Source organism: Pongo abelii, chromosome 8, assembly GCF_028885655.2.
Source record: "Pongo abelii isolate AG06213 chromosome 8, NHGRI_mPonAbe1-v2.0_pri, whole genome shotgun sequence".
Lineage (NCBI taxonomy): Eukaryota > Metazoa > Chordata > Mammalia > Primates > Hominidae > Pongo > Pongo abelii.
Window position 1 is genome coordinate 98057298 of NC_071993.2, and position 14415 is coordinate 98071712.

General features: G+C 33.5%; 1 protein-coding gene across 9 annotated transcripts in view; it reads left to right on the forward strand.

Moving 5' to 3' along the window:
- The window catches only part of PCGF5 (polycomb group ring finger 5), a 118881-nt gene extending 107726 nt beyond the window's left edge, over window positions 1–11155 (forward strand). For 5 of the 9 annotated variants that reach the window (XM_024253884.3, XM_063727658.1, XM_024253885.3 and 2 more), the window contains exons 9-10: window positions 1739–1798; window positions 8449–11155. In XM_024253884.3, coding sequence (XP_024109652.1) covers window positions 1739–1798; window positions 8449–8496 — 108 coding nt within the window. In that variant the 3' untranslated portion in view covers window positions 8497–11155. The remainder of the gene's footprint in view (window positions 1–1738; window positions 1799–8448) is intronic. The other 4 variants (XM_054522620.2, XM_063727660.1, XM_063727659.1 and 1 more) reach the window with 1 other exon arrangement.
- The last annotated feature ends 3260 nt before the right edge of the window (window positions 11156–14415 follow it).

Here is a 14415-nt window from a genome sequence, read left to right on the forward strand (position 1 = left end):
GTTGTGTCCTGCTTCCTAGTTTTGCCTCAGTTTTTTGATTCTTTCAAATTTGGGTAAAACTAAGAATTAATGAAATATTATATACTGAAGTGTTTAGCAGAGTGTCTGACATGATAAATGTTATTTTATTAATAGCTTATGCACATTAACGTTTATTATGTTTATAATTCTCTCCTCCTTCACTTAGTTTCATCTCTGAGAGCTTATTGTCAATATCTCTATCCAGCCTTTGCTTTCATCGTGTACTCACGTTCTTCCTGCTCACCTTTTCTTGGGTAGTTCTCAGTACAGCCCCCTTTTCCCAGCTCATCCTGATTTAGTTTTATCTCTTCCAGCAACCTCTGCCAGTCCAGCACCTAAAGTTACTACACCATGCTTGTCTTCCTTTGCTTTATTTGCATTAGTAGGCAATTGTAAGAAAAGCAAGTATATACATCTTGACTGATACCAAAAAGATCAATAGAAAAAAAAAAAAGAATCACTTAGTGAAATTTCCACTTTCCAGCTTACTCTTGTTGACCCTGTTTAGAATTTTCAATGTTACACAAAGTCTGATGGACCAGAGCTTGGGGACTCTTCGGAGAGAAAGGAGAAGGTTGCTAAAGGAGAGCCGAGCTGAGCCCGCCTTACAGCATGTTGATGCACACTGTACCCAAAATCAAGGACTGACTGCTAGAGAAAAAAATTACTGAAGTATTTTGGGAAAATAGAAAATTCCTTAAATTTTATTTAAAAGGCTACAAATATATTTGTTTTAATCAATGCTTATTTAAATCTTTCAAAGTATATCTTTTAAAAACCTACTTTGCTATGTTAGAAATATCCTGGTTAATTTGTACCTTATATTTTTTATGTATTTAATTTTTTCCATTTTGAAAAGTATGCAATGTTGAATTCATATATGCATAATTTTAAAGTATACATTTTATGTTTTATAGTCCAATTACAATTAAAATTATATTTAATAAGAGTTTAGCATAGTATTTAAGAATTAGGATTTGGGAATGATTTTTTTAAATGTGAATAAACTGTTTTAAAGTAGTAGGTTTATAAATGAATCTACTCAATAGTTTTAAAGTGTGTTCACTCATTGCTTTACTCATAAAACATCTGATGGCTGATGTATGCCAGTTCTGGGCCTTAGCTATTAAGACCACAAATGTGACTAAAATATAGATCTAATGCCATATATATATAATCTAATATATATATATAATCTAATGCTAATATAATCAGCAATATAAAGCAATATAAAGAACCTACTATAAAACAGAAAATAGATGCCTTATAGGTTGAGCAAAGTTCCGTGTCCCTCCCAGAGCTCTGATTTCCTTGAACAGTATTATTTTCAGGGGAAGTTGAAGAAGAGATCTAGGAGAGAGTGATCAGAGGAAGGGATGGAAGAAAGAGGATGTCCCTCGTGTATGCAAGAAGTGAGGTTTTCCCAGGAAATAGTATTTGTAAAGGATATGGAAAGGAGAGGCCACCATTTTTGCATTTGCAGAATATTAAACAAAACTCATATCTAGATGCTAAAATTACTTCAAGCTAAATTTTACCAGTTACTAAGTTATTAAAATCTTTTTTTCAAAAACAACCACCATTTTTTTGGAAAGTGTTTATTTACCATTAATCATGTTGACTCTTGTGTTTGACGTTAAACTATTTTAAATAATCAGTTTTAAATATGTGTCCAGTTGTGGATGCCTCTTATCTGATGAGTTCATCTCCTCCGCAGTTTCGGTGTCTGAACTGCTCAGCTTCGCAAGTCTGCTCTCAGGATGGCCCTTTGTATCAGGTAAGAGGCACTCACGACTGTACATATGACCATCATGACACCATGGCGGTGAGCACGTTCATCCCAAACTCAATTCCTAAGACATTTAACTTTGTAAAACTGTTACTGGAGCTACAAAAACTTATCTTTTCAACTTATATACCCAAGATTTCCCATTATTTTAGTTATCCTGAATTATCTATTTAATTTTACTGAACTAAAAAATTAGAAATGTTAAGGCTATTACTTATGAATCAGGAATTTTTAATAATTACTATTTTCAGTCCTTGAGAAATCTCTACTCCATATCGGATTTTGAGATGTTACTTTCTTTGTATGAATGTTATTTTTCAGTGAATCATTCAACCACAAGTGAAATATAAAATGCCAAATTAGGTGAAGCTAAATAACAGCAACAGCTGATTCTAATTATGAGCTTGCTTATTAGCCCTTCCCTAGTACTTTACTTGGGTTACCTCTTTAAAAATGATAGTGAGCTAATTTAGTAATGCACTAAGAGAAGTTGAACATGTGTCTGAGGAAAGTTTATCTGATAAAGATACATTTTAAAAATTGGGGAAACAGACAAGGGTATAGTAAAGATTATTGTTGGGTACAGACGTGATTGATGATCAGCCTTAACCCTGTGAATTAATCATACCATTTCTTCAAAATATCCATTGTTGGGCCAGGCATGGTGGCTCATGCCTGTAATCCCAGTGCTTTGGGAGGCTGAGGATGTAGGATTGCTTGAGGCCAGGAGTTTGAGACCAGTCTGGGCAATATAGCAAGACAAAAAAAAAATTTTTTTTTAATAAATTTTAGGCCAGACACAGTGGCCCACCTCTGTAATCTCAGCATTTTGGGAGGCTGAGGCGGGGAGATCTCTAGAGTCCAGGAGTTTGAGACCGGCCTTGACAACATGGTGAAACCCTATCTCTACAAAAAATACAAAAATTAGCTGGGTGTGGTGGCACACCCCTGTAGTCCCAGCTACTAAGGAGGTTGAGGCGGGAGGGTCGCTTGAGCCCAGGAAATGGAGGTTGCAGTGAACTGTGATTGTGCCACTGCACTGCAGCCTGGGTGACAGAGCAAGACCCTGTCTCAGACAAACAAATAATAAAATAATAAAATCCATCGTTCTTTTATTTCAATAATTAAAGTAGTCTTCATCTTTATTTCCTTGGAGCCAGGGAGAAAGGATAATTGTAATTATATAACAAACTTAACTGGCATACTTACCTCCAGTGTTACAGTTTTGGAGTTGGGACAGATGAATGTATGTTAAGCATTAAAAGAATCACTTGAAATTGCTAATTGAAAATGTTTAATTAGCAGTTATCTAGAATTTTCTTCAGCCTTTTGTCAGTGCTATGATATGGGAATTCTCATGCCTTCATTAAAATGTGTGCTTTTTGATACATACTCTGTAAGTCCTAGCTTTTCAGCAATCTAGTAAGTAAATTTAACATCTCTGAAGGCCAAGCCTGAGGGAGAAAGATCATTCTTCTCTTTATGCAGATAAGGGTCTGGGGTAAATAATTTAACTGAGCTGGTGAGATTTGTGTATATCCGAGGTGTATAGATGTTTCAGCTGCTTTAGCCTCATGGCTGATTTGGGAATGCTGAATTGTAACAATAACACTGCCTGTAGCTATATAACCTGTGCAATATGTGGCTTTCTGCTTTTACTCTTGGTATTGATGCCTATGTATTTCCTTAGAAATGAAGATGTCCTTAAACCATGATCCAAAGTATTAGAGAAAAACTGGAGTGAGACCAAATTTCTAAATCCATACAAATTTCCTTTTCTTCCTTCAACACCTCATTAATGGCTCATTAATAGTCTTCATTAATAGTCATGTAAGGAAATTGAACTTGTAGCTAATAGGATGCACCCTTAACTTCCTGAAAGGATACCTAAATGGTTTTATGTTCCGAATTCTCTCTAATTTTCAAGGAATATATCATTCCTATGCTGTATCTATTGTTAATCATTAGAAAAGGTGGAATCCTTCCACTTTGCCATTCTTAATAGCAAAAACTGACAGAGAACCCACAATTAGAAAACTGGTACCAAATCTTATTTTGAATATAAGTAGATGATAAATAATACACTAATATCGTAATATAATAGTAAACCAAGGCAGTATCATTTTTTTGTCAGAAATGAAGGAATGACTTAATATTGGGAGAAGGGGATTAAATATATATATAATATACATATATTTTATACATATATACTCTAGGTTAAAAATCATCAGTAGATACTGAAAAGGTGTTTGATAAAATTCAGTGTGAAGTCCTGATGTTTTCCTATTGAAAAATTTTTCAAAACAACAGAAAATTGAAATAATTATACAAAGGAATATTCTTTATGATTACCTCGATTCATCAATTAACATTTTGCCACATTTTTTGCCTCCTCTTCCCCTCTCTTTCTCTTCTCATCTCCTTATTAATTAATCAATCTGTGTATGTATATATATATTTAATAGTACATTACATTTTATAGAGATGCCAGTTCACCCCACAATTAAATTATAAAGTTAAATGTAATTCCAAACACACTTTTACCAGATCTTTGTTTAACTTGACAAAGTCAGTCATTCTAAAGCTCATAAGGAAATATCAACAGGTGCTTCTGATCAGTCATGTTTTTACAAAGAGTAATGAGAGGGAATGTGTACTACCACATACTAAAACATATTTTAAAGCTGAAGTAATTAAAATAAGGTCTTGCCTTAAACATAGACATATGAATAAAAATAATAGCTCAGGAACAGACCCTAGTATGTATGAGTCTGTAAAGAGGGTATTTCAAATTAATGCAGTAAAATGATTAATTTAACAAATATCTTTTGAGTATTAGGCATTGGGCAGTCTTCTAGGCCTTTGAGGTTACAGAAGTAAAAATGAGCACAAATCTTTTCTTTCATGGAACTTACACTAATGATGGTAACAGACAAAAAATAAACAGGTTAAAATTTGTAGTGTTGGAAGAAAAAGTAAAATAAATAAATAGAATAGTTTTTATAAGATAGCCAAGAGAAACCCTCTTTGAGGTGGTGGATTGTTGATCAAAAGAAATTGAGAGACGTTGCCATGTGAATATCTGAGGTAGAGCACTGAAGGCTGAGGCAACACACTGCAAAGGCCCTGAGAATTGATTATGTCTGGTTATTTGAGAATTGCAAGGAGGCCAGTGGGGCTGGAGCACGACAGTGCGGAAGGGGCCGATTGGTAATAGTGCACTCAGGAATGTAATGTAGGGTGCAGATCTAGTAGGGCTTTTTTTCAATTAATTATACTGAGACTGGGTGGAGAATTCAATTCTACCTCACATTTTATATCAGTATAGGTTTATGATGGCTCAAAATGGTAAATATTTTAAATGATACTATAAAAGATCAAGAAGAAAATATAGTTGAAGAACTGATCTCAGAGTGGGGATGGCCTTTCACATTGTACCTAAAAAAATTGAATTGACTATTAATATTAAAAGCACATGGCAGAAATATCATAAAATATATTTGCAATGTATGATAGAAAAAGGTTTAATGTTATTAATACATAAAGAATTCATACAAATATGTAAGAAAAAGCTCAGCTTTTCATAAAAATGAGCAAAGGACATGATCAGGCAAGATACACAAGAAGGAAACACAATGGGCTAATAAACTTATAAAAATGATTAACTTTCTTAGAAGTCAAGAAATGAAAAAAAATACTATCTTATGCTTATTAAATTGCCAAATTAAGAGGTGGGAAAAGATAGTACTCATTATTGATGAGGCTATAGAGGAATGGGCATTCAAATTTCTTTTAAAAATGTAGAAAAATAAAACATTTTTTTTTTTTTTTGAGATGGAGTCTCACTCTGTTGTCAGGCCGGAATGCAGTGGCGCTATCTTGGCTCACTGCAGCCTCCATCTCCCAGGTTCAAGTGATTCTCCTGCCTGCCTCAGCCTCCTTAGTAGCTGGGATTACAGGCATGCTGCGCCACCATGCCCGGCTAATTTTTTTTTTTTTTTTTGTATTTTTAGTAGAGGTGGGGTTTCACCATGTTAGCCAGGATGTTCTTGATCTCTTGACCTCGTGATCCGCCCGCCTCGGCCTCCCAAAGTGCTGGGATTACAGGCGTGAGCCACTGCGCCCAGCCAGAACTACCTTCTTGAAGACCAGTGTAAAAATATTTATCAAAAAGCTCTTTAAAATATGTATGCTGTTTGAACTAGCAGTTCCACTTTTAGGAATCTATCCTGGGGCAAAAGAAATAGATCAGTGGGTTAAGATTAAGTTATAATAGCAAAGGAAAAAAGGACTAAACTCAAATGTATAGCAAAAGGAGACTTACTGATAACTCACAGTTCATTTGTATAACAGCATAATATACAGCTGTTAAAAATTATGTAGGACCGTACCAAATGGTGTGGAAGTAGGTTTGTGGAATTGCTAAATGGATAAAAAATTTAAATGATACTAAATAATATGTTTAGCATGATTCCAGTTTTGAAAAAAAAAAAACGAATGTAGATAAAATGAGTAGAGGAATATACACTAAAATTATTATGGTAGTTATCTTTGGATGGTAGGATTTAAATATTTTTCCTTTTTTCTTGATACCATTCTGTATTTTCCAAATCTACACTAAAAACAAGTTTTGACAAAAATAATTCATTCTTTAAGGAAAAAAGTACATCAAAGACAGTTTTATCATTTTCTAAAATTATTTGAAATGTATTCTCTGAAAGTATCTGTTCTTTATTTTTATTACATAATGAGCCTTGAGGACTAGAAACTGAAATGTAGGTCTATTTAGTGCAGTCACTTAACACTAAGAGGTAATTATATGCCATATTTCATTATTGTTAGTGTGCCATTTTATTTCAGAAAACAAACCAAAACACAAATAGAACTTAAAATATATCTTTACAATTTTCAGTGTTGTGACACATTTCAATAAAGTTATTAAACTTCATATGTTCTTATAGAACACACAACAAATGGCTACTTGGAGGAGAAAACAAAATCATTTTCAGCCCAAAACTGAGAAAATCCCAAGCATTGCCAGTCAAGCCATTTTACTTCCCTCTGTACCTTTATCCCTAGTAGAATTAATGGATCCTTCCATATATGATGAATGCATTCTAAAATGAGTGGCTTATGTATTTGCAGAAAGTGTGCAGATTCAATAGAATCAGGAATCAAACGCAAAACTAGAGCAGTTATTGTAGTGAAGGGCAAGCTGTGGGTTAGGTGAGGTAGAATAGAAAGGCTTTTGGTCGTCTCAGAATCTCGCTGGGCTTCAGAAACATCCAGAGTTTAGTAAAATGGAGATAATCTTTGTCTTGCTCCCTCCCAGGTATTCTGATTCAGGAACTAAATAAAGTTTAAAATAAAAACAAGTAAAACCAGAACAGTTTTAGAAGTTTTAGACCCTGGAAACCCTGAGAGACTGTCTGAAACTTTTACTCCAGCCCTTAGACAGCTATAGTAGCATCTGCTGTACTTCGCCTGGGAGAGCAAGACCTAGGGCATTTGTATTCCTGCCCTCTAGTTCCATCCTGAGCTGAATGGTTACAGATTCCAACATTGAGTCTTCCCAGTGTGTAGCATAGCTATAGTAAGCACTGAAATGGTCATTTTCAGGATTGTTAAATCTCAGGCTAGCCCTTTTATCTATATGAAAGAATACAAAGTTCTCTATACCGTATTTTTATATTCATGTATACCAAGATGGAGAAACATTAGTCAGTGACCATCTCAGCCCCTTCTTGATTCCATAAAAGTAGCTCCTCAAATTTCATTTTAAGAGGGGCTATCTGCAGCTTTAAGAAAAGGAAAACCACTGATGTTTTGGTTCTATAAGATATGGTACAGGGTAAAAACAAACACAGAGCGTGGCATATGCCATATGCCTTTATCCCAAAGAAGCTGTTTCCTCTCTAGTTCTGTATGATAGCCAGATAATATGATACCTTTTCTACATAGTAACATGAAAAACAATATGAACCATTCAGTTATTTTATGTAATAGTCAAATCCAAATGTTTATTAGTATCAACTGTTGAAAGGAGATAGTGACCTAAATGTTTCATGTAACAATCAGCTACTTTTTCAATATTTTTAAAGGATCATTAAAATAAATTTTAAATTTAAAAAATGTTTCAAACTTGTAAGAAATATGATTTGTGAACACTACTCCAGTTTTACAGATTCCTAGCAGAGGGGGTCTCTTCGTTGATTTGTGATTTAGTGGGCTCTCCCAGCCTAAGCTTTAGTGGAATCCAGGCTGCTGATTTGTCTTGTTCGCCTCATAGGGTTACTAATTGAATGCCTATAAGCAGGGTATGTAACTTTCAGTCCTTCCCAGTTCTTGCCTCTCCTAAGTGTTGTGCTAGCACTAGTCATATATACAACCTGTATGATGTCTGTAGGCCTTTGAACTTGACCTCTGCTGCATATTATTGAAAACTTGACTGATTCTAGAAAAATAATGGCAATCAAAAGAAATAGAGTTTTAATGGTAACTCAAATTTTAACTGTTGTAATCACTAGTACCAGGAAATATTGTAAATTATAACTCCAAATTCTTAAAGTCTTTCATATATAAACTGTATTGTTTTTATCCAAATACAGTCGTATTCATTATCTGTCTTTATTTTGTAGTCATACCCTATGGTATTGCAGTATCGACCAAGAATTGATTTCGGTTAGACCAAGGGGCCCAGACCTCACTGAGATGAATCCTGCACTATTTGTTTACTCGTCAACAGATTGCACAGTTAACGGTGTGTGGACTAGAGGAACACAACCAGATTTTCAGCATGCAAATAAGGCCATTGTCTATCTCTAAATTGTCAGTTGCATTCATGTTGTTTCTATTAGGAGCAAACCAAGTGCCATTCTGCTACTGAACCATCTGCATAAGGTATTTGTGTTGTCTCAAAGTGTGCAAGTCATGGTAAAAATCAGTTAGCTGTGCCGCCATGATTCAGCCTTCTGAATATTTTGCTTGCCTGTTCCAAGATTGTTCTAATGTTTAATTACACTAGTAAAATGGCTCAATTTTTGTGGTGTTGCAGTTTTCACATACTTACTCTTTTATTCTTGTTTAAATAGCGTACTGTACAAGAAACTAATAATTATATCTTGAAATTATTTTGTATGGAAATATATTTAGAAAAGTGGTTTTTGAGCCACTGTCTTGTTCTTGGTAAGCTTTTTGTGTGAAAAAAGTTCATTCTTGAGTGTGCAAGTCCTTTTGCCAAGAATTCCAATTATTCTGTAACATTAGAGCACAACATAATTGTAGACATTCTAAGCATCTGTCCGTGTAGTCTACCAATTGCACAAGGAAGGCATGTTAGCCCTCCAGATTGAAAATGTATGTGACCTCTTGAACTGAAGTTAGATTCCCAACCATTCAAAATGTCGGCAGCTGATCACATTTACTTCTGATAAAATTAATGTGTAAGTAAGGTTAATCTTCTTCATAATGCCTTATGACAAGCAGGTGCTGCTTCATGAAACGTCATTGTATAGCCCATTTCATGTATCATTACATTGTTGCTGTCATTTAATGAGTGCATTATTTCTCTTTTTAAGTTGGCCTTAGGTATATGTTATTGTGGCATGCAGAGGGTTATGATGAATTTAAATATTAGGATTTTTAGAGCACATAACAGCTATTTTATGGATTTCAAAAGTCTCAAAACAGTTGTAGATTAAAACTGTTAGTTACCTTTCACATTTCCAAACTATGTGCATAAAATAGAATAAATGCAGTATAGAACTATGCTAACCAAAATTAATAGGTTAAGGGTATTTTATTTTAAATCCTGTAGTAATTGGGGAAATGGGAAGATTATTATTTTATACATGAGTTCATTAAGATCAGAAATACAAAATGTCTTGTATTTTGCAGTTTTGTTAAGTCTTCCATTCGTTTTAGGATTAGTCTGCAAGTCAAAGAAAGTCTTGTTACCTTAAATTATATGAAAACTGTCATTTTAAATCTTTTAATATTTATAGTTTTCAAAAACCTTACTTGGAAATTGCTTTGAAACAAACAAGCTAACCTTTGAAACTTAGGAAAAATCTTGAAAGTTAGGAAAAATATTTGAGAAATATGACATGAGCACAATCTGTGTGTTACACACATTTAGTTTTTATACTGCATATGTGGTAAATGTGTCACATTTTCCAGTAAAATGTATCAGAAATCAATGCCTTCTGAATTTCAAAATGATTCTTAGAAATAAGATATTGTACAACTCTAGCAAACATACAAAATACAGCTAAATCTTAATATATTTCACTATGTAAAAGGCTGAAACTTCATAATTATCTTTTCCTTCTATCTTTTTTTGAGTCAAAAAGTCTATTAAATTTTTCTGTTGTTCTAACTTTGGTGAAAAAAGTTATGGCAATACTTTAACTTTGTTTTGTTAGATTGTTTTTGTTCTTGGAATGGCTCACAAGCAGAATTTAAAAGGCAGATTTTCATTAACTATAAATGGCTGAAAAAACTGAATTTACTATCTAGCTACAGAAATTATTTTTCTATTCTGTGAAACTCAGTTCCCAGACATCCCTAAGAACTTTTACAAATTATTATAAATTTGTCACACCTAGGTCAGTGATTGAAATAGTGTTTTGCAAATAGAATTTTAATTAACTCAAAATGAATTAAGAGTGCATTTTAAAAATCACAAGTGAGACTTTGATGTTTTGGCCCCCCAGCCAAAACTTAATGGCCATAAATGAATTTTATCTACAAAATCTCTTTAAATTTGGCTGGTTGCCTTGTCATATGTAATTTCACTATTTTCCAAGGAAATATATAGGAAGCAATTATGAAACTGAGAATAGTTTTATATAGAATTCTTTTATTTACTGATAATGCATTAACATTTTTATTGAAATGCAATGGAATATGTGCCAAAACACGTGAAAAGCTTACATAAAGAAAGGCATCAATTGTCGTTTGGAGAAAGGTACACATTTTTTTGATGGTCCTAAGTGATATGGTATTACTACTAGAATCACAGATTTCTTCAACTGACTTATTTTGGTATATTCAACTACAGCTTTCTAAGGATAGGACTACTTTCATGTCTAGTAATACACTGTATTCCCCATTAATTATCCCTTAAGTCAGATTGTAGAATTTGCAAGAAACTAGGTATAGAAAAAATGTACAGGCAACTTTTGTGGTTAGCTTTATAAATTTAGGGTGCTTATAAAATGAATTCTTTATATAAATAACCTATAGGAATCATCTGAATCTGTAACATCAGAGACTAAAGCTAAAAGTTTTCTTTAATCTGTTGTTTCTTAAGCAATAAACTGAAAGACCTTTACTTCCATAAAAGATTTTGTTATCTCTTTTATCTGCCTTAGAAATTATAAGTATAAAAGGGTCAAGGGAACTTAGATATAAAGAATGACTGTGGTTTATAAACATTACTTTAATTGAAGTAATCACATCAGTTAATACAGAAATCAAAATATGTATGGCCTTTTCTCTAGATTAGCAAAACACCTTTACAAAGTATGAAAAAATAAACTAAAATGCTCATTGATGAGGTGATACTCAGTCTGGAGTACAGGTAACTTGGGTAATGCCTTTTAACTACTCTTAGAGGAGTATATTATTTCTTTATACATTAAACATCTATCCCATAGTAATGTGCCACATTTTATAAACGTAATGACTTTGCTCAACTACATTACACACTCAAATGTAATCTAAATTTAAACTGATTCTTTAAGGAAAAAAAGTGTGTTATATAATATTGTGAACTGTTTAGCTTTACTGAAATATTTAAGAGAAAGTGCCTCATTACTAAAGTGCATTTCTGTTTTAAATTTACTGCATAAAGTTTGAGTTATCTGTACCTGTCTCTTATGAATGGTTTCATATCTAAATAGGCTCTTGTAAGTTAATTTTTTGGAAGATTTTCATAAGAATATAGATATCACCAAAGACATTTTACAGTAAATTAATAACCATGTTGGAGAGACGGTTTTAACAGTTTGGAGGTTGGAAATTTTTAGATTGCAATTTAATTTTATATAGTTAGGCAATAACCTTGATTAATTGCTAAAATATCACCAAAGAAAGGCTTTAAACTGAATTTTCTTGGTGAGATCAGTCAAATGCAGGCTTTTCTTGCAATAATCAGAACACACTTCCTTTCAAATATGTGTTCATTGTTTTTCAGCATCATCTAACAGATCTTAGGAAATCCTCAAAGATGAGAAAGAGGTAAACACAACAAATAGCCTTCCTCTGCATGAAAAGTGAGAGAAATACATACTTTGAAAAGAAAGTTCAGATTTTCAATTTGAGAGGCTTTTTATTTCATGGAGGCAGTGTAAACTAAAATTAAGCTTAGATTTAGCTCCTGTATTCTTCATAATATGAGAAATTTTATTAAAGGCAGACTTTGGTAAAAGTGCCAACACACTTACTTGTGTAGAAAAGAGTTCATTCTATGGGATTTATATAAGTAAGTGCTTTCTCTATATTCAAAATATTTCATAAGGGCCTGTGGTTTTTTTCCCCTTAAAAAGCAACTCTAGGCCGGGCACAGTGGCTCATGCCTGTAATCCCAGCACTTTGGGAGGCCAAGGCAGGTGGATCACTTGAGGTCAGGAGTTTGAGACCAGCTGGTCAACATGGTGAAACCCCGTCTCTACTAAAAATACAAAAATTAGCCAGGTGTGGTGGCACGCGCCTGTAATCCCAGCTACATGGGAGGCTGAGGCAGGAGAATCTCTTGAACCCAGGAGGCAGAGGTTGCAGTGAGCCGCAATTATACTACTGCACTCCAGCCTGGGTGACAGAGCGAGTCTCCATCTCCAAAAAAAAATGCAACTCTTGGTCTTGTTTCTCAGCACTTAGTTTATTGTTATTAGAATTTAGCCATACAGCCAACATTGACAAAATGGGTCACAGAACAAGCATGTACATCAAGAGGAAGTTCCATATCCCCCTTGTACCATTTCTCCTTGGGAATTCATGCTATGGGCTACCTTAAAGGTAAAACTCATCTTATGGAGTCTTTCTGATAAGTCACTAGGTAAATCTCCTTGGATAGGGTGAAAATGGATGCACACTCTATTACATACTCTGGTTTATCATAAGGAATTTTCCAGAAAGCTAAGCTTTATACTAATAAGATATTGGTTGGTAGTAGGAACTTCAAAAATGAATGAGTTTGCCATAACTTTAATTTTCTGGATTAGAAACACAAAACTTGAAATGCAATTATCAATGTTTTGTAATATATATTCCTACAGTTTGGGTAAAAATAAGGAACATGTCTGCTAGATCTGGTTTATGAAAAAGTGAAAAATATTAAATACACCAGAGACTCAAACCCTTTCAAGGCACACAATAACTGTTTCTGGATTTACCTGACAAACCTAGTTGCGTAGCATTTTGACGGAAAACATCAGACTGAAAGTTCATTCAAATGTACTTAAATGTACAATACAGTGTTCAATAGTTTTTAACTGCAGTGATGTTTTTCCAATAATTTAAGTAATTCTCTTCCTAGTGTAATACAGTTTTCATAAATAATGTTTACTTGCTTTCTTTATATTTTCAAATAAAATTAAAATGCTTGAGCACTTCCTTTCAGAAAGTTATAAAATTAAAAATTATTTTAAATGCTCATTCAAATGTGTCTGTATACTCGCTATGCCCCTTATTCTATAATTCCAAACTGAGACTGATTTTTCAGAGATTTTTAATTGTAATAATTTTAAATCTAGAATCAAGTGAAACAGATATGTTAAATACTGAATCTAGTTTTCTTCCATCTTATGGAGCTTCATGGAATAAGAAACTAATCTAGTGCAAATGAAGATTAAATATTTCTGGGTGATGGAGAGATAGTCAACAAATTTATTTATCCATCCTCTGCACATCAGTCCACTGGAGCAGGAGTTCTACACATTAAAAATGTAATGGGATCAGCCTAGCATTGTTTGGGGTCGGTTTTCTTTTGTTGTATTTTTTAGAATGGGGGTGGGGGCCTAAGTGTCCTTATGAAGCTGTGGTCCACAACAGGAGCTTGTTGGGGGAGTACCAGGGTTCTGCTGCTTTCCTGCATCTGAGCAACACAACAGAGATCATCAGTTTTAAATAGAGTAGCCCTCACAATCAAAATATCATAGAATATATTGTAAAGTTATGTTGCTAATTTTCCTTTGAAATATAAAATATTTTAAGCTTTTTGTCAAAAGTGGTAACATCTTAATACAAATAAAAACCTTTTTGTGGTTGTAAGATTTAGCTTATAAATCATTCAAATTGAAGTGAAAGAATTACCAGGTCATTGTTAATGACTTAGTCTATTAAGAATATATGTATTTTTGTAAAGGAAAAGCACTTGTAGATATTTAATCAGTACAAGATATGTCTTTTGCAGAAATAAAATGCTGCTTAGAGATTCTCTTTAAATATTTTTTATTTTTGTGCTCAAATGTATTTTCTGTTGATCTATGGAATGTTCTGTACAAAGCTGTATGATTGTACTGTTGGGCTAGATACTTTTTTTTTTTAATCTGGACTTAGCCAAGTATATTTCACCATGTTAAAATACAGTATCTTTGTTATTA